This window comes from Poecilia mexicana, unplaced genomic scaffold (assembly GCF_051168715.1).
Source record: "Poecilia mexicana isolate PSO_F unplaced genomic scaffold, ASM5116871v1 scaffold_13, whole genome shotgun sequence".
NCBI classification, from domain to species: domain Eukaryota; kingdom Metazoa; phylum Chordata; class Actinopteri; order Cyprinodontiformes; family Poeciliidae; genus Poecilia; species Poecilia mexicana.
Window position 1 is genome coordinate 15,260,359 of NW_028263382.1, and position 19,959 is coordinate 15,280,317.

The window sequence follows — 19,959 nt, forward strand, 5'->3', positions numbered from 1 at the left end:
AGCAATGGCAGTGGGGGAAGTGAGCTAAGCCATTCAGTCCATGTTGGCCACGCTTCCAAATATAGAACAATTAAAGTTGGTGCAAGACCAACGTATAATACATTTTATTGCTGGCAAACATGTTGTGGCTCTACTTCCCACAAGGTTGCAATCTACAGCAAGTTTCATTGAGCTGACACATAACATACACCACAGCCAAACTTTAGCGATTGGGTAAAATTTAAAACTTCAACAGAGTCCATGCCTCCAATAGCTGATAATCTGGACTCTAGACCAGTGGTCTCAAACTCCAGTCCTCGAGGGCTGATGTCTTGCAACTTTTAGATGTCTCTGTGCTTCAGCACACCAGGCTCCAATATCCACTCATTATCAGAGCTTTTCAGAACTTGACTGCATGCTAGTGAGGCCGTATTACAAATATAATTAAAATTTGAAGAACAAGAGACACATCTAAAAGTTGCAGGACTCTGACCCTCGAGGAATGCAAGTTGAGTCCACAGGTCTAGACTCTCTGTATGAAGAAAACTGTAAAACAAGTGGCTGATTTTTACCAGCTTAGTTTACTTTAGATCCATCTCTGAAAACTAATTTATTTTGGATTGTAAATCATAGTCCACTGGTAATATTCCCTCAGAAATGAATTATTGTAGGTTAAAAGGTTCAAATCTGAAGAGTTAGAAGATAGTTTAGAAAAGTTTTAACATTAAAAGCCTTTCAACCCCTGACTCCCTGAATTTATCTGCAGTTATAAAATATAAATTGTTTTTTCAAGTAGCTTCTAAGTTACCTACTGATTGATTTGGAAATGAAGAAAACATATCAATGTTAATATTTAGTGGACATATTTCTGATCACCAGATGGCAGCAAAGTGCGTCAATACAATCCTTGGTTTGTGCATAATATGCATCAACAGGCATGAATGGTTTATACACACACCGACTTTGCCAGTGTTGTGGTCTGAGGTTTATTTGTGGCAGTAGTCTGTCTAAAGGGAATTCAATATAAAAGAGTAAAAAAAAATGGAAACATATGTCCAACCAACAACAGTTTTTAAAAAATACTTGTTTGGTCATGCGTTATGATTTTCAAGCTGCAGGTCTGCTTTGGTATCAAAAGGTTTCAGGATCCACGATTCATCCCAGTAAGAGGCTCTGCACCACCTCAGCAGATGTTTTGATGTAGATGAGCAGCAGCTGTTCTGGTTAGATGATGAAGCTCTTCAGTTTATCTCTAAGGCTGAATCCATGCGCCCTGAAGGGAGCTTGTTTAAACCAGCTCTATTTGCGATCTGATTCTCTCAGCCGTGATCCATATTTAATGAAACAAAATGACATCAGACTTGTGTAGTGCTTTTCAGGACCCCCACAGACACTTTTACAACGTAGGCTGGAATGAAGAAAGATTGGTAAATCAGTCATGCTACTTTTTTGGCTCGGCTCTTTCTTCACCAGAAGTGATGCCCCAACCAATCCATCTTCCGCTCCATCTGCAAAAACACCAATTCTTACAGAGTATTTTTAACTAGGCTCTACACTTGAAATAAGACAAAAGTAACTTTTCAGGAAGATATATTAGTTTGTCATTCTTGAATATAGATATAAAGCACTAGTTTCAGTGGCATTTTTTTTCATCAGGAAAAAATGTCCTACTTAAAGTGAAAAAAAAAATCTTCCAATGAAGCTAATGCTTTCCCCGCCCCCATCTATAGAGAAGAATTACTGACAAGCCTATACATCTTGCTGAAAAGTTACTTTTAGTTAGTTTTGCCTCATTTCAAGAGTACTAATACATTTGGAGTAGAAACTAGAGTGAAATACTTTGTAAGATTTAGTGTTTTTGCTGTTTAAGTACCAAATACTGGAAACTGGGTTTAAAAACAGTAGTTAATCAACCATCAGGTAATGTGCTCCACAAGTCAGTAGATTTTATCACAAAGCTTTAGATGCCATGCAGTGTTAGGTAGAGGTTGGAAAACATTACAGGGCACTAATCAATTAACCAAGGCATTGTGCATTTGATTTTAAAGTTCTTTAGCTGTTACAGATTGTTTGATATCATATTACATTACTCATCAGTCTCTTAGGTTCCATCTACAGTGAAACACTCTGCAATAAATCCTGTTAAAGTCGTGGCTTGGAGTTCCTTGGGGACAATCTGCAGCTTTATGAGTCAGCAGGTTAATTCATCAGCAGGTAATTGGTGCAGAAATGCTGCTAAGCCACAAAATGGGATGAGGTCCAATATGGGGTATGTACTTTATTGAGTGGCAGAAGATCAAGTGCTTTAACCTGCTTCATTTGTCAGGGGGGCTTATGGGACTTCGAAGGTAAAAAGACTAGATTTTTACTCTGATTAATGGATAAGAAGCTTTGGCACAGCTCCAGGCACCATGGGACCATCAGGACGCTGGAGGCAATTACGGTTTTAAGCTGGCAGGTTGGGACCAATTATCACCTGCCAACCTTTACAAACCATCTGTCTAGTTACGGAAAATAATAAAACCAGTAAAGACTTTAATTGAAGTTCATTAACTTAGATGTATATATACATACATGCATATAAGAAAAGTATCGAGTTATTGGGTGGTGGGTTTGCAGTTTTGCCACACACTTCTTATTTTCCTATTTGTTCATTGATGGTTTTGCTGGATTTCTGCTGAGATTAAAATACTCAGTTGCACCAATACTCAGTTATGGGTTTTAGACCAAACTGGTGAGATAGATATGTCCACTTCAGATTATTTTTTTGTTGTTGTAATAACATTTGAAAGTAGCTCAACCTTTTCCTTCTCATTATAAATCAATGTGTTGATCCATCACATAAAATCCCAATAAAACATGTTTTTGTTTATAATGTAGGTTTATTCCTGATCCAAGAACTTTAGATTTTGTGGATGTATTTGCAGCTTAAAGTTCCTTAATTTGTTTACCTTCTGTTAAGAAAAACCTAAATGTGTATCCATCTTTCTCACCAAGAATCTTGGTGTGGAAATAAAACCTCTGTGGTTTCAAAAGATGCATCACCAAAGAAAAACAACTAGAAATGGCAGGGAAGATAATGGATGAAAGCTGCAAACCTTAACAGCTGCAAGCAGACAGATGTGAATTAAAAGAACATTGTGAAAACTTTGCACTCAAAGGGCTTATATTATGCAACACTGCAGAGTTGATAAAGTTAACTGAAAGTTATGAAATGTTCACGCAAGACAAAAAACACTCGCACATTCTTCCGTTTTTCATATTTTATTGAACTTTGATTATGTGATCTCCTTAAACGCTCTCTTCTCCACATATTTCACCTTGAGTTTCCTCTTGAACCTGAAAGAGATGAAGATGTGTATTTTACATCTTTTAAATCTACAATCCAAAAGGCTGAATATACTGCAAAAGTGAAGCTAAGGGCCTTACTTGGCTCTTTCTCTGGGTTCAATAAGGTTCCTCTTCTGGAAACTCTTGAAGCGATCCTTTAGGATGCTGCCCTCTGGCTGCAGAGTTATGACATAACAAGAAGTGAAACAAAGTCCAGAAACAAATCAGTGTCACAATGTTGCAAGTACGCACAATTCCTTCCTGAAAATCTTGAAATCTTATTCGTGGAAATGGCTGATTAAGGTTTCAGCAAAGTAATTGCAGCAGAAGATAACAGGAAAAAAGTAGAAAGAGTTCCAGCTGACAAAGTGGGTCGTCGTTGTATTACAGATCAGGACAGAGCTTAGAATAAGACAGGAGATAATACACCAAGGAAAAAAAGCTAAACTCATCGTAGAATAACAGTGTCCTGAAGAAAGGTCAAGATGGAGTATGAAGAAATGAGCAGTGTTGGTAGAAAAAGTACCTTGAGCTGCCTCAAGGAGCCAGCCAGCTCGTCACTTAACTGCACGTCCAAATCTGGAGCCTGGAATCTGTCAGAAAAAAGATCACATATGAGATACAACGTGGAAACTAACACTACATGTAAACAGACTACCAAAGGCTTCCCACTGAAACATGGCAAGCTCTAAATTACTGGGAAAACTGCATATGTAGAAACAAACCCAAGTTGACAACACGGTGACAAACTCTTAGTATACTAGCATGGCAAAATAACATCTATGCAAGTCATTTTTGAAGAGCCATTTAGGCTTCAGAGGAACATTATGTACAACATGTCAATGCAGTTGGACTCATTTTTGTATGGTTTTGAAGTGCTTCTGCACCAGTGAACGTGAAAAGCAAAAATCAGTTTAAGATCAAGTACTTTAGTTTCCCCAGACGTCTGGGCTGAGCTTTCTGAGCCTCCTGCTTGGCTCTGCGCTGCATTTGTTTGCTCTTGGTCTTCTCTTCCTGTTGTCTGATGGAAGCCTTGATGGAGCGCAGCTGGAAGAGCTGCTGCTGCTGCTCCGTCTGTCGTCTGCTGGTCAGCCGCTGCTGCTCCTGGAATGGGGTGGAGAAGAAAAGCAGAAGGATTAGCTGGGAGGTGAAGAGGGTGACTAAAAGCTCCAGGTTTTAATCTTCTAAACTGATATTAAGCTGAGTTCCAAGATTAATCCAGAGTGCCTCCGAAGGCAGAATGCAACTGAATCACTTTGTTCTCCTAAAATCTGTGTAAGTACACAGAGGAAAGTAAGAAAATGTTTTCCACAAGTCTTATAAAGAGATTACAACTTGAATGATTGTTAGTTTCAAGCTTTAAGAAATGCTCTGGTGTTCTGGAGTCGACATTCCACTGAACTAATATCTTCTAGTCGACAGACTTTGATCTTCAGAACTGCAACGTTTTCTCCGTTACAACTCAGAGATTCTCAACAGGAAACGTTTCTGCAGCTCCAGAATGGAAAATACGTTTTTCTTTGATCTAGAGATCAGTTAAAATGTAAGAAGGTAAACAGAAAAGAGCTCAGAAGATCAAGAAGTATCTTCTGGTCTTGGTATGAAATAATAAACTGAACCATCTGCAGACCGTCCCGGACGCCGTCAGGATTGGGTGAATTTTGTGCGCTCTTAGTGCAAAAGAGAAGCAAACGAGAATATAAAGATAAACCAACTAGATATACGATAAGCCATCTTAGGTGCAGAACATTTAAACTTTACAGGCAAATCTGAATGTTTGGGGTTAATATTTTTACCTCCTTGCACCATGGAAATTAGTGCTGCAACAGCCTAATAACGCAACTTAACCAGAACTACAAATCATGGAACAAGTTAATCCTACAACACCTTTTAAAAACAAACAATGAATGACCAAACGTTTAAGACCTAGAATTAAACATGTACATTTGAGCATATTTAGGAATTTTTATGCCATAAATGTAAAACTTAACAAAAGAGCCCAGGAAATATCCTTTACCCTCAAACTTTCCCTTTACCGTTTTCATTTTTTCTAAAAAATTCCACCTTTTACATTTTAACCATATTCATCGACTCAAAAAGTGTGTAAATGTGGAGTGAATTTAAAATAATTCAGGAAATCAATAGCCAAAGGGTTTCCGTATTTACAATTATTCAACTTTTAAAAATATAAAAAGATGCTGAGGTTCACCAGAACATTGGGTGCTTTTACGAGGTGTATGAACATTTTTCTCTATATTTTTAAAGAAGAAACAACAACAAAAAAATCTAATTTTAGAAAATAAACTGCTGCTGCCAAAATGGTGTGCACACTGAATATCTACTTTCTCGTTTGTGACATTTCACTCTCACATCAATCATAAATCACTCTACTTACAGATCAAGCATTAGTGTGTGATGTACCTTAAGTTTTTCTGCCTTCTCTTTCTTTATCTGTTTCTCGGTTTTTTTCTGAGTCACAGCGATGGCCGCCAGCGCTGCTTCCTCATCTTCCTTTGAAGGAGCCGACTCTTCGACATTATTCTCCTCCTCCTCCTCCTCCACTAAACCTTCCACTTGCTCACGAAGATTTGTCTCCTAAAAAACAAAAACATTTCAAAATAAATAAGTGAAATTTCAGTGAATGTAAAAGCCACTGCTAGGAAGAAGATTATAATAGAAACCTCTGTAGCTTTGTCCTCTTTATTGATGGCCAGCTGCCTCTCCAACTTGTCCTCTTGCTTTTTTTTCTGGACCTCCACCTGATGGGCTTCCTGGAGCAACGCCTGGGTTTAAAGGACAACAACCAGATGGTTTGGTTTAAATCAGCAGTGAAGCAGACATAACATCATACTGGTTATAATTTGACTTTCCAAACAAAGAAAATGTTGCATAATGAAATACGAGAAGAACAGCTTTCTCTGTCCAAGTCAAGTTGGCTGTAAAATTTCTCAGGTCTAACAAAGAAAAATATCAAATGTTGGTGCTGCTAGGATAGTCCTGAACAACAATTGTGCTGCTGTCATTTTAAATATTAACCACAGTCTAGGTAGGTTTAAGATTACATTGGTCTTGCGAAAGTATTCAAACTCCTGCTTCAACTGCACCAAAACAAAGTAGCAAACAATTACTCAAAGAAAATGATGCACGGTTTTCAAAATAAAAAAAATAGGGAACTGCAGCTCAGGAGGTTGTCCAGAAGAAAGCCATGAGAAATGTAGTGGACACACAGCAAACATGTAAACAGACTGTGTTAAAGTTTTAGCAGGAACATTGAAACTGGTCATAGTTGATGAGAGATGAACAGAGTTAAATCCAGGAAAATCCTGGAAACACGTTAGAAGCTTCAAAAGACTCAGAACAATGACAACCATCCTAGTTGTTCTAACTTTAAAATATGAAAAGGTACAAAGGGTGTAAATACTTTGATACCACTTTAATAACATACAAGTTGCCTGAGAAGTCATAAACTTTGTGTTTTGAGTTACCTGGTGGGAAAAGAAGTCCGGGTTGTAGGATCCACCCGGAGCGATCACCTCCACAGCAGGAAGAACGGACGGCTTCTCATTCAGCTTCTCTGGACGCTGGTGAAGAACGCCATCGTCAACATTCACGCACATGTGACTAATATATCAGATAAACTAAAGACAAACGACTAAAACAAACTATGGTTAGTCTCACCTTAACCAGCTTCTTCCCAGTCTGTTGCAGATACCAGGGATCAGCTGAAACTTTGGCTGCAAAAGGAGAAAAGTTAATGTTGCATTGCAGCAATTCTATACAATTCAAGTCAATAATAAGTCAACTGATGGTATGTAGGCCCTGACAGTACAGGGGTGTGACTGGAAACAGACGGGGGCCCAGTACATGTCCAGTTTGCACCCCTGTTGCTTCAGCTGCCATTCAAACTTTTGATTCCTAAAAAATCTTTAGATTGTTTTCTGTCCTCAGATCCCAGAGGAATGTTCACACAACACTCATCTGAGCTCCAGGTTGGTCTTCACATTCCCACAAAGGAAATACTGCGAGCGCAAGGATGGGATCATCATTGGACACACACACACTCTCTCTCTCTCTCTCTCTCTCTGTCTAACACACACACGCACACGCACACGCACTCAACTCACGTTCTTGTCCCCATATGTCGTAATAGTCTCGGTCTGGGTTGTTGTTGGCCTCTGTCACAGCTTTCTTCACGGTCTTGTCGACGGGCCGTCTGTTCAGCAGCCGTTTCTGTTTCCGTGGCACCACGCCTTTGGCTGCCAGCTGCTCGGCCTTCTGGGCAATCCGACGGAGTTTCTTGGCATTTGGTTGCTGGTAGGCCAGAATACTGACAGGGGAGGAAGAGGACGGGTTTAGCTGACTCTGCGATGCTGGAGGATGGAGTGAAGACGGCGTAAACGCAGCAGCATGACGAGCTACGAGGCGGGTGCGTTTCTAAGCCCTCAGATCCCAAGAGACTGTTCACACAACAGACTCCTGAGCTTTCTGACTGCTGTCTTCACATTTCCGAAAGGAAATACTGGAAGTGCAAGGATGAGATCATCACAGGACACACACATCTCAGGTCTCTAACATTGAAGTAGTTTGCTTAAAATAAGCTGAAAATGTTTGATTTATAAAGGGCTGGTTCATAAGAAATCTATATAAATCCTTTCCAGTCTGCTGAGTGATGGGACTGAAAAAATGTTCACTGTCATTTAATTCAACTTATACAACACACCACTATAAGTTACATTTTAATTTCTAATGTAATAGTAGTTTCACTTCCCTATTTGTCAAAACAAGAACACTTATCTTAAACATCAATACCCTTTATGAAAGTGTGTACTTTTGATTCAGTGGTGCTGTATGATTCCATTTGTCTGTCAATTTCAGGTTGGTACAAATAATTTTTAGTACTTTTAGTATCAGCAAAGCTAACATTTAATCAGATAGTGAAAGCTTATGCTAGCCAGGAGGGTTAATACTTTACTGTTGCAGGTAGAGAAGCTTTAGTAATCTTTTTAATGTTCCCCTCAAACATCAGAGAAGTAGAATTAGCTTGTAGCTCTAGCTCAGCTAGAATCAGGCTTCCTTCTGCAATTTTATGCTCTTTTAAAACTTCTTATTTAAGTCCACAGGAGTCTCATCCCAGATCAAAGGGCACACAGACGGTACGAACAAATATTTGATATGTTTAACAGTGAGCCGTAGCCCCTAATGTAAATCTAAATCTGGAAAAAGAAAGAAAAATATATATATTTTAATTGATTTATAAAAGCTCATTGACAGGCATTGTAATTCCAGAGGTGAGTGGACATAACTAGCTGTTTAAAGGAGAACAGGGCGATTATATTGCACAATCAAGTACTATACATCACTTTCCTGCAGTTGTAAAAAAAAAAAATTGTATATAGCAAAGGTGACTTGAAAGAAATTTGAATTCGTAATTTGATGTCTTTAAATTGGGGTTCTGCCTCTTTAAGAACCTCCTACTCTCTCCAACACTCGGACATCAGCACATCTTCACCACAATGCTTTTCGTCATTAATAATGTTCTTAGCTCAAAAAAGTCTATTTTACATAATATCCTCCTTTAAATGAGATTGGATGAAGAGAACATGTTAGAGTTAGGTGTAAATTAGGCTCCCTGTTCAGGTAAAAGACTGAAATATCTACTTTAATTCTAAGATTTACACAGTTTGCAGGTATCCTGTGTTTTTGGGCTGTACTTTTTTTCTTTCCAAAAACATTTTGATTTTATTTTTTTAATAAATTGTAGTGAGGCAGAATCACATGTATGTGGTTTTACACACTTGAAGGAAGTTAACCTTCCATCAAAACACTTTATTTGTAAGGAGAAAATGGTTTCTTTTAATCACAGCTGATTGATACTTACTCTTTAGGAGGAGGAACCAGAGAATCTGGCTGAAGGATGAGGTCTATCCTCAAAGGACGTGAAGCTTTCCCTCTTCTCTTCTTCCCTTCATCAGCTTGTGGAGTTTCAGCTAAAAAAAAAACACACACACAAACAAACAAACAAAAACACATTAAATAGCGAATTAAAACTCAGAAACAAGTCATTTCCAACAGAGTTATTGGCCTAGGTCACATACTGTTGTAGCTTGAAAGACAATTTACCCTGTGGTTGTGGTTTCTCTGGCTGTCCAAGATCCAAAAAAAACAAGCTGTCATCTGTTTTCTCAGATAGCAGACCCCTGAATGAGAAAACTTATCACATTAAGACACGTTTAAAGCCTCAATATCTTCATAGAATCACAACAATTATTTGTCAACACGCTAGGCTGTAAGGTAAGTAGCTCAAAAAGGCACATGCAAAAGAGAAAACGCAAAAATTAAACATAAAGAGTTGACACAGTTTCCGAGGAACTTAAAGCCTCGGTTTTTCTTCCTCACCCGGTGGTTCTCTCCTGGTGCCTGATGTCCTCTAAAAACTCATCTACGTCATTAACATCGCTGTATTTGTTCCAGTTCTTCTTTTTATTCTTGTTCACTCGTTTTCTCCGGCTACCAACAGACGCTGTCGTATCCGAAGGGGACTTAAAACTTAAAAATCCCGACTGGGAGGCAGCCACGCGTTTGAGCCTCCTGCGAGCCGCCATTTTGAAAGAATAGAAAAACAAAGAAAAGCGTGACGTTTCGTCTTTTTTAAGGGCGGTGTGAAACCCGTGGCGCCATCTGCAGGATTGATGGTTTAACAGTTGATTTTTATCTAAAATATATATTTTTAAATATAATAATCATAATTTACTAAATAATTGTAACATTTTAAATCAAATTAGATGTAATAAATTATAGAAATACATGCAAAATTATAAGAATTTAGAATGTTTTCACAAGTTTAAAATGTATTTTAATACAAATATAATAACATATTTAAAATGTAGTAAATTGAAAAACCTATTGCCATGTATTCAATAGTTACTCATATTCTTAAGATTGTGTTCAGATAATTTATTTTCTTCTCATTTTAATTATGTGACTTCTGATAAAGTTTCCATAAAAAATAACTTTTTAATTCTAAAAAAAAAAACAACAACAACTACTAAATTAATCGATTGTAGTGACTGGTAAAAACTTGTTGGACTACATTGCCTGCCTGTAATTGTTTACCATGTTGCAGCATGTGTGTAACATGTTACTGCCAAATGCATGATGGGAAATGAGTCCCTTCTTGCTTTCCTATGTTCATTTTCTTTTTTTTCCCTCCCCGCATATTATTGCGAGAACAACGCTTAGAGACTGAAGAATAAATTCGCATTTTGAAGCCGAAATCTGTCTCTGACTCCCCAAAGGTAAGCCTCACTGTTTGAATAAAAGTCCATTCTCACATTTAATGTCGTGTTAATCCCAAAATAACGCGGTTTTGTCGTTTATTTTCGGTGAAAAAAAGAAAACGCAGAGCTGTTGAGCTATTATGTGCCTGCTCGGGGAGTCAAGGGACCTGAGCAGCTCTTGTGATCTTGGTTGAATTTGACTCGAAAATGCGCCTAAACTGAGGGGCCATCTGACAAAATATTGTCCACCAACTGGTCCCCTGACATGTCTAGTTCCGTCTTCGAAAATTATTTCCCACTTATATGTTGAAGTTTTCTTGTTCTTCCGTCGTTTTTATCGTCTGCTTTTTTCGTTCGCGACGATTTTTTTCCCTTCCCCTTTACAATCTTCTAGGCAGCAGCCAGCCATCGTCTATGCGTACGCTTGTTTCTCAGCACCGGGCAGCCGGCGAAGGCGGGATGGGCTGGTTTTCCGTTAAAATAGCTCATTCTGTGTAAAATAGACAAGGCGTGTGAGCAACCGGTGAGCCCACTATGAAGAAGCGAACGAACCCACGCTCAGTACGTAGAGGGTGGGCTTTACATGGTGAACGTTGCGTTGTGAGTGGTGGAAAGGGTCACAACGTCCCACCCATCGACATAAAAATCTTAATCTAATTGGTTCAGCCAATAGAGAGATCGGATCTGATTGGACATGTTTGCTGTCAACATGTCCGCACTTCAATTACATAAGCTACTGACGATATTACTTAAAAACAAGCTTCAGGTGCAGACTTTAAATAAAAACATATTCCGATTCCGTTAAAGCCTGTTATGTAAAGTTCTATAAATAAAAAAAAAGAAAAGAAAAACAGCGAGCTAACCGTAAAAATGGAGCTCCACAGTGCTCACATATTGTACCATAAAAGAGTGGACTTGTTTATTTGAGTCAAACTTTATTTTCTTCTGATGATCAGTAACACCCATGGCTCGTACCAAGCAGACCGCCCGTAAGTCCACTGGAGGTAAAGCTCCACGTAAGCAGCTGGCCACAAAGGCAGCTCGTAAGAGTGCCCCTTCCACTGGTGGGGTCAAGAAGCCCCATCGTTACAGGTGAGTGTAATAAAAAAGTATATTTTATTTAGTTTATGAATTAAAAGGCATATTTTTTTTAAATGGTGTTCTTCTGTATGTTTATTTATGCTATTTTTCCAGGCCTGGTACTGTGGCTCTGCGTGAGATCCGTCGTTATCAGAAGTCCACTGAGCTGCTGATCCGTAAGTTGCCCTTCCAGCGTCTGGTGAGAGAGATCGCCCAGGACTTCAAGACCGACCTGCGTTTCCAGAGCGCGGCCATTGGAGCCCTGCAGGTCAGCGGTGCTTACTGTGGAAAACTTCCTTCACCTGTTATCATTTTTTATTTTTTTTTTAAATCCTGTAATCAAATACTAAAGAGATTTTTGGTGATCTGCAGGAGGCCAGCGAGGCTTACCTTGTGGGTCTCTTTGAGGACACCAACCTGTGCGCCATCCACGCCAAGCGTGTCACCATCATGCCCAAAGACATCCAGCTGGCACGTCGCATCCGTGGAGAGCGTGCCTAAAAACGTTTCCTGACCTATGATATTCTGTCCTCTCATTTTCCTTCTTCTATACCTAGTAGTTTGGTTTGAGGTTCTATATATAAATATCTATATCATATGATTGTGATAACCGTAATTGTGTGATTATGTCTTCTGTGGTGCTACTAGTAGCAGATTTTCCATAGCAGTATCATCAACTATGTTTCAAACTTTTAATCTTAGTTCCAGTTAGTAAAAACACAGGAATGAATACCTTGTTACCTCGACAAATAAGGTGTTTTTTGGGGGAAATAAATAAATGTTTTATCTGAAAGGGGCATAGGAATTAGCATTAAGGTGGACATTTTCATTCGAGTGCGGTTGACTAAAGTTATCTTATTTTTTTCCCTGTTTAAATAGAAATTAGTTGTACTAGTATTGATTCTTTTTTTTTTTTAAACAATAATGGTGTATTTCTACTGTTGCTGTTCAGTGTATCAAAATAGAAAAAAATTGATTCTGGTTGTCAATTAGAAACGTCATGTTGTGATGACACTGCATGGTTCAGCAGACTACAAGCGGCATAGATGTAGCAGACCTGTGTTGATCATGTTTTAATTTGCAGACAAGTTGATTATGTCTGGGTATTGTTTTTGTTCCTCTCTCAGGTTGATACAATAACCTAATTTTTGTGCTTATGATTTATGTATTCGGTCATTTTTATGAGCAAAATATTTGTACTCTGGACTTCACATTCAAGCATAATAAAGAGTTTCTTGTGGTTGATAGAGCAGAGTCTGAAGATCTTTTAGATATTGTATAGTTACAGTGGGTCAAGACATTGCAGTTTCATGAAATTCAGATATGAAAACAAATGTAGGAAATTATCTTATTTCTTTTATTTGAAACAGAATACTAACATTTCTACTACTGGAAACATAATGCAAATTATTACAGTTACTGTCCTATCTTTATCATGTTGTTTTGATACATAAGCTGCACACGGTAAAATGTAGTTTCCAATTAACATGCTTGATGTGCAAAATATTAACTACGTACCATTATTTAATAGCTACTTTAGGAGTATAACAAGCAAATAATCAGTGAGAGAGAGCCTGTTGGAGCTTCACCTGCAGTAATGTACCAAGCTTAAAAACAAGGACAGTCGTGGCTTTGTTTTTTATGTTCTGTTTGTCTTGACCAGATATATTTTTCTAAAAAGCTGAATTTGGCATATTTGTAAACTAGGAAAAGTTCAGCGGTTTTCTTTCAGCCAGCTGACCAGCATTGTGCGACGTGTGGGAGGGGGAGCATTGTGTTATCCCGTGATCCATCCAGCAAGAGAAAACCGGTATCTACAGCACACCTGGCATTTCAAATGAAATATTTTAAAAAGAATGTATATGAATTTGAAAAGTAGTTTAATATTTTCTTTTCTCCCAACCATAAATAATTTCTAGTAGCCAAATATAATAGAAAACAGCTAAGTACTATGAAACATCTGCAGAAAAATACATTAAAAAAGTAAATCATTTATTTACTGCTTATTTCCAACAAGCAGTCTCGCTTATAAAAGTTACTTTCATTACAAAAAGGTCACCGTAAGTCGAAGTTATTAAAGTAAACATCCGGAGCTGCGTTTTTCCTCCTTCAGTCTGATTGATGTAAATCGTTTTATGCGGTGTCGTGTTAAAACCATAATTTCTCATTTAGTCGCTTACGGTCACCTCCATGTTCAACGCAAAAATGGTTTCAAAATGTCAAAGAGCAGCGGCACTGCCATAAATTCAGTTCATCTGATCAATATCCAAAGTCCCGCTTTATTAGGCACATAAAATAATCCAGAAAGTAGAGTGTGACCCCGGAGTGGCCCCGCTGTGTCAAACCGTGATGATCGCGGAGATGTATGAGCAGTGACGCAGCGGCCATTTTCCCGCTGGACGCTGCTTCCCATTGTGGATAGGAAGAACAAAACAGTCAAGCGAAACATTACTGACGACTTACACTCACTTTCACTACAGGTAAGTCATTCAAAACGTGTCCTTCTACAAATGTAAATAAATTACATATTTTTTTAAAGTTGTATTTTTTAAAATTCGTGGTTTTATTGTTGTGAAAAAGCGTTCGTTTCGTCGTGCGGGTAATAACAGTCAGCGACGGTGAAATGCAGTCTTTTCTGCAGCTGCTTGGAAGAAGGGGGAATTCACTTTCAAATTATGCGCCGATTCAGCTCGGTTCTACGCCGCTATTACGGACCATTCAGCTCACCCATACGTATCAATGCCTTCTTTGAAATGTCTTCTGACTTGTTGTTCTATTGAGTAATACGATGGATGTAAGGTTATTGGTAAAAATGAACTTGTTTATGTGCTACTCCCTCGCTTCTATGCCCTCGGTCTTTATGTCGTTTGCGCATCAAACCGCCGCCATCATCAGAGCGGGGTGGGCGGAGTTAGTATCAGTGGCAAGTGGTTGTCGAACCCGCCTACTTTTATGAACTCTGCTCAGTGATTGGTTCATAACTTCTTTTTTTGTAATTTCTTTTTCTAGCCAATAGAAACACAGTTTGTGATTGACGTTTATTATGCTGATAATAATCAGGATTGCCTTGTTTGTTTACTTAAAGAAAGGTAAGAACTTATTCAAGTAGCGACTGAAGTTTTAATTTGTTTATTAAATGCTTAGGAATATCCATTAGACTTAAAATGATGAGTGTTTAGGAAGTTTCGTATTCACTAGTAAATGTTTACGCAAAAATGAGATCAACAAAATCAATAAAATAAAGATCTTTTATCACATTAGGACTAGTTTTACCACAACACCATCTAATTTATTTCTCTTAGTTTTATATGATAAACAAGACAAAAGTAATGTTTTTAAATTACAATCAAAATTCACCATTTCTCTGTGAATTTTCAAATGAACCTTTTTTTAATCAAAGTGTCCTTTTAATCAAAGTATTTACCAAAGGTTTTATTTCTTTAAGAAACGCTTCTTGGGCCTTTTTCTGAAGATTTATGTTGTTCTGTTCTGTAGTAATCGTAGAGAAAAGTTCAAATTCTTATAAAACCTTCTGCTATTTTCCATCTGTCCTCTTCAGAGGTGATCAGTAACCGCCATGGCTCGTACCAAGCAGACCGCCCGTAAGTCCACTGGAGGAAAAGCCCCACGTAAGCAGCTGGCCACAAAGGCAGCCCGTAAGAGTGCCCCTTCCACTGGTGGGGTCAAGAAGCCCCATCGTTACAGGTGACACTGACAAGACAGCTTTAAGATTCGTAAATTTCCTGGTTTATAACAAATCTAGGTTCAACTATTTTTTTTCTTCATATGTTACATGAAGGCCTGGTACTGTGGCTCTGCGTGAGATCCGTCGTTATCAGAAGTCCACTGAGCTGCTGATCCGTAAGCTGCCCTTCCAGCGTCTGGTGAGAGAGATCGCCCAGGACTTCAAGACCGACCTGCGTTTCCAGAGCGCGGCCATTGGAGCCCTGCAGGTCAGTATTGACATATTAGGGTTGAAGAGATTGGAAAACTATATAATTTGCTGCTTTTAATATTATACAAATATTAAATTAAAATTGAAAGTCTAACAAAAAATGAAAATGTTTTATGGTATAACAAGAGGTCAATAAAAATGCTATTAATTTTTCAACGTTAAGTTAACATTTAGAAAACTGAGAAAGAAAAAAATCTGCAAAGCCGGGAACTTAAAACTTGTAATGGTGAAAAGTGAGTTATGTACCTATTCATATTACGCAGTATTAGTATGGTAAATTAATAATTGTATGGCAAAGTTTTCCATAAATGTGAAAACATTCCTACCTACTTGCACTGTATATTGGAGTTATGCATTTGTTCAATCACTTCATGTAATAGCTAGACCTGTCGCGATAAACGATAAATCAATTAATCGCATGATAAATTAAACCTATCGACCTCATTTTAATTATCGGCTTTATCGTCTCTTCCTGTCCTTTTTTCTTTCTGTTGCTGACACTGAATGAAAAAAGGCTCAACTCCGGTGCTCTTCCTTAGTGTAATGTCCAGCGCACACTACACGAGTTGTTGGCAGATTGTCAGCCCATTTTCAAAACCTGACAGAAATCCTAGGTATAACGGTTCGATCGGGTTTGTCGTGCCGTGTGGTGTCCAGCCACATGGGCACAAAATAATGGCTACAAGTCCAGTTAACTAATTTTAAAATCAGGCATTAATCAATGCTTTACTAGAATCAGCGTAAAGTCCTGACTGAATGAAAATCATTCTAACCTATTTAGTCACGTTAACAAAGAACAGCTGAAAACCTACCGGGTTTATCAGCTGCGGTAGCAATTTGGCTCCAACTCCTCTCTTTGTCATTTCTATATTCTTTGCACAAAATGTTGAATAAATATTAATGTTGTTTCCATATATCATCTCCAATGTCCGCTGGACTTCGGGTTGCGCCATGTCAGCTGTTTCGGATTGCCCTCCGTAATTTCCCCTCAGAAAGCGCAGAGGAGAATCCGCGCTTTCTGATTGGCTACCTGTCACATTCAACGGGCTCCATTGACGCTTACAGTCGGGGAAAACCCCTGATTTAGATCAGAGCGGCCACGACGATCTACGTAACACACCGCACACTACAGGATGATCGGTTACGAAATCACCAGCGACAATCTTAGATCAGCCAACGATCTAAGATTGTCATAAGGAGAAAATAGGGACGAAAAAAATTGTGTAGTGTGAACATTAGCATTAGGTAGTCGGATGTGCCCATCTTCTATTTAAATCTAGTGATTGCTGAAGGGCAATATAGTATACAGATTTCATATCTGCACTCTTTTGGTTGGATGCAGTATTTATTTCCACTTTGGCTTTATGTTATTTAGTTTTTATTCAAGTACGTTTTTTGTTAATGGAGACTGAGAATCCTTTTTATTTTTGTTTTTTGGTTGTTTTGTTTAGTTTATTAGTTCTAATGTTATGTGTTCTTTTGAAAATAAAGTGTATCTATGTATGGCAGGAAATCACATGCATTATTAGTCATTTCCATTAAATCAGTGTCAAAAGGTCTTGAAACAATAGTATTGTTTATCGCAATAATTTTTTAGACAGTCGCTCGGCAAAATTTGTTATCGTGACAGGCCTAGTAATAGCTGCTATATTTAAAACATAATGAAGTTATACAAAAGACTCAGTGTTGAAATTAAACAGAATTTGGTTCAGATTTGTATTAGTTTAAGGATGAGTGCATTCATGCAAAAAACATGGCATGTTAACAGCTGTGTGTATGCTTTTGAGGACCACAGTATTGTTAACATTAAGGATTCAGTTACTATTTTGACATATTTCGACTGTACAAATGATTTGTGTCCCACTCCTGTCCTGCAGGAGGCCAGTGAGGCTTACCTTGTGGGTCTGTTTGAGGACACCAACCTGTGCGCCATCCACGCCAAGCGTGTCACCATCATGCCCAAAGACATCCAGCTGGCACGTCGCATCCGCGGAGAGCGTGCCTAAAACACTTTCTCTTCGTCTTCACCTCTGTTCCTTCCCTTCCTGCCTTTACTATTCTGTCTTTCCGTCCCTCCGACCTTCACAAGCCACCTCACCCCCTCTTTCCCCTCTCCCTTCCCTGTGTTAGTAGTGTGTAGAGGAAAGCTGATTATATTATAATGAAAGTGTATAGTTGTGTTTTCTTAGTGCTCTCGGCAGCAGACTTCTAGGGTACTCTATTTTTGTGCATGTACCAACTCTGGGATGACGAGTCCGGATCAAGCACACATTCCCTTGTTTTGTCCTGCCTGTGATTGTGAGGGAGAAAACAGTTTGTGGCCGCAATACGGACAACCACAGATTGTGAAAATGCAACTGAGGAAGGCTGGAACAGGTGGGGAGGACAGGTCTGTTTCTGCTGGGGGGTCCGGTCTCCGCAGCAGGGTGCTAGAAGAACTCACTCTTTCCTCTTCCCCTGCTTTCTGCCTTCCTCCAGCTCCACCCAGACACCGGCAGAAACAGGGGGGTGTTGGCTGAGTGTTGGCTCTCATCACCTCAGAAGCTTGTATACAGTCCATTTTTGCTTACCATATTGATCACAGATGTTCTCTGTCATGTCAAGATTTTCTTTTGATTATTTTTTTTTTCTTTCTTTTTGCTCAGATTAGTTGTTGACAACTGAGATGGGGGGATGATTCAGAATAAAAGGCAGAACAAGGAGGCAGATTTATTATTTTTTCACTGAAAATTATTCTCCTGACCTGTTCTGACGCCACGGCCTGATCCTTGTCCTATAGGACTTCATTTCCTAACAAACTGAAATTTCTTATCTCGCCTATTTGTTTTTGTGGTGTTCACATTGGTTATGTACCTAAAGCCAAAGCAGAACGTGTCGGATATCTTTTGTAGCAATTGTTCACGTAAAATAGAACACCTTTGTAAATCAAAGGTTTGCGGATGTTCTCTAAAACCAAAATCTGTCACAGAGTATAATTGATGTTTTTTAGAAAAACAGAGAAAAAAATCAACAAAATGTATCTTTGATTCATGTGAAACAGATAATAATGCTAACCTTTTTTTTCTGTATACGTCCCCCTGTGCAGAACTCTTTTCCCCTTTGGATCAGTTGATCATGTTTCTCAGGTCACATTATTTTTATTTGTTTTTTTTTTTGTTCAGTTTTGATTCTTCCTCTTATTTTGTTATTTTTCTTTCCTTTTTTTAATTTTAAAAATGTTTGAATAAACAATGTTTGTAATTTCCAGATTTGTCATATAAGGTGGTAATAAATGGATGTTACACACATGCTTCTGTGTCAAAAGTGTCACCTTATCCTAAAATATATTGACAAAATGAACATTATTTATGCCAAAGAATAAACAAAGTTCAGATTTTTATGAGGCAGACAGTGTTTGACATAGCTACTGAAAAAGCTAGAAATATGTTTGATATTTTACAACTTGGTCTCTCTTGGTAACATGTCTTCTCCAGTTCTACCTCTTGGTGGCAGTGAAGCACAGTTTACACATTTTGAACTCTTTGGGAGATCCATCAATTGCAAAGATTTACAATTGTGGTTCATTTGTCGGGGGGAAATAAAGTATTAAAAATATGAAAACGGCAAGGATTTAAGAAAAAAATATTTATTTGGACTTTTTTGTATTTTTAGTATATCATGTTGACATATTAGTAAAATTTCTCAGACTTGTAGCTAGCGAATCCTTAAGTGTCAACTACACTTCTTATTTTTCATCAGTTACACCAGTAACATGAAGACAAAAACCCAATGAGATGTCAGATGCTAGCACTGTAATTAACATCCTTCTCTGGGTCGACATCATTCCCCTCAAAAGTGTTTCATTTGATCCTTCTACTTCCTTGATTAAAATGGATAAAGCCGTGCCCCCGGCTATATTCATTTCAATGAAATGGGCGCACATAGACACACATGCAGCCATGTTGGCATGGCCTCAGAAACACTCATTACAATGGAGCACATAGAAAAACAAACATCTAATCAAACACCAGCCTTTAATCCTGTTGTTTTCAATGGGCACCATGTGCAAACACAACAGCAACCTGAAATCTGTAAAATTACAGCGTAGCGTTGTCTCACTTCTGAACACACTCAAAAAAATAATTTTAATTAGCTGAAATAATTTGCCACTGTGAGCCTTTATGTTGCTCTTTAAAAGTTAAATTGTCACAAATTCTGCCTTAGGTAGCCAAATTGTTTTTGTTTTAGTATTTTATATGCCATTTTAGCTGGATGGCAAAAGCAAATGAGATGGATTAGCAGGGCTTGACAAAAGCTGATGGTGTCATCAGGACATTCTACTTTAGGATATCATCTCTG

The 19,959-nt window shown here is 38.4% G+C and overlaps 3 protein-coding genes across 3 annotated transcripts; 2 read left to right on the plus strand and 1 right to left on the minus strand.

The window, feature by feature from the left end:
* Positions 1 to 3,224: 3,224 nt before the first annotated feature.
* Positions 3,225 to 9,988, minus strand: nop53 (NOP53 ribosome biogenesis factor). The gene is made up of 12 exons (XM_014980820.2): positions 9,706 to 9,988; positions 9,430 to 9,506; positions 9,188 to 9,296; positions 7,434 to 7,636; positions 6,988 to 7,043; positions 6,795 to 6,890; positions 5,991 to 6,092; positions 5,731 to 5,904; positions 4,238 to 4,413; positions 3,836 to 3,902; positions 3,409 to 3,485; positions 3,225 to 3,318 (listed from the first exon to the last, which is right to left on the minus strand). Exons 1-12 carry the CDS (start codon positions 9,909 to 9,911, stop codon positions 3,258 to 3,260), a joined length of 1,404 nt encoding a protein of 467 aa, XP_014836306.2. The 5' UTR covers positions 9,912 to 9,988; the 3' UTR covers positions 3,225 to 3,257.
* A 478-nt stretch (positions 9,989 to 10,466) lies between these two features.
* LOC106914196 (histone H3.3A) lies at positions 10,467 to 12,915 on the plus strand. The gene is made up of 4 exons (XM_014980822.2): positions 10,467 to 10,604; positions 11,543 to 11,678; positions 11,781 to 11,934; positions 12,039 to 12,915. The coding sequence occupies exons 2-4, from the start codon at positions 11,551 to 11,553 to the stop codon at positions 12,165 to 12,167; spliced, it is 411 nt and encodes a 136-aa protein (XP_014836308.1). The 5' UTR covers positions 10,467 to 10,604; positions 11,543 to 11,550; the 3' UTR covers positions 12,168 to 12,915.
* A 1,090-nt stretch (positions 12,916 to 14,005) lies between these two features.
* LOC106914195 (histone H3.3A) lies at positions 14,006 to 18,910 on the plus strand. Its single transcript, XM_088011750.1, has 4 exons — positions 14,006 to 14,146; positions 15,226 to 15,371; positions 15,466 to 15,619; positions 17,499 to 18,910. Exons 2-4 carry the CDS (start codon positions 15,244 to 15,246, stop codon positions 17,625 to 17,627), a joined length of 411 nt encoding a protein of 136 aa, XP_087867876.1. The 5' UTR covers positions 14,006 to 14,146; positions 15,226 to 15,243; the 3' UTR covers positions 17,628 to 18,910.
* Positions 18,911 to 19,959: the final 1,049 nt, after the last annotated feature.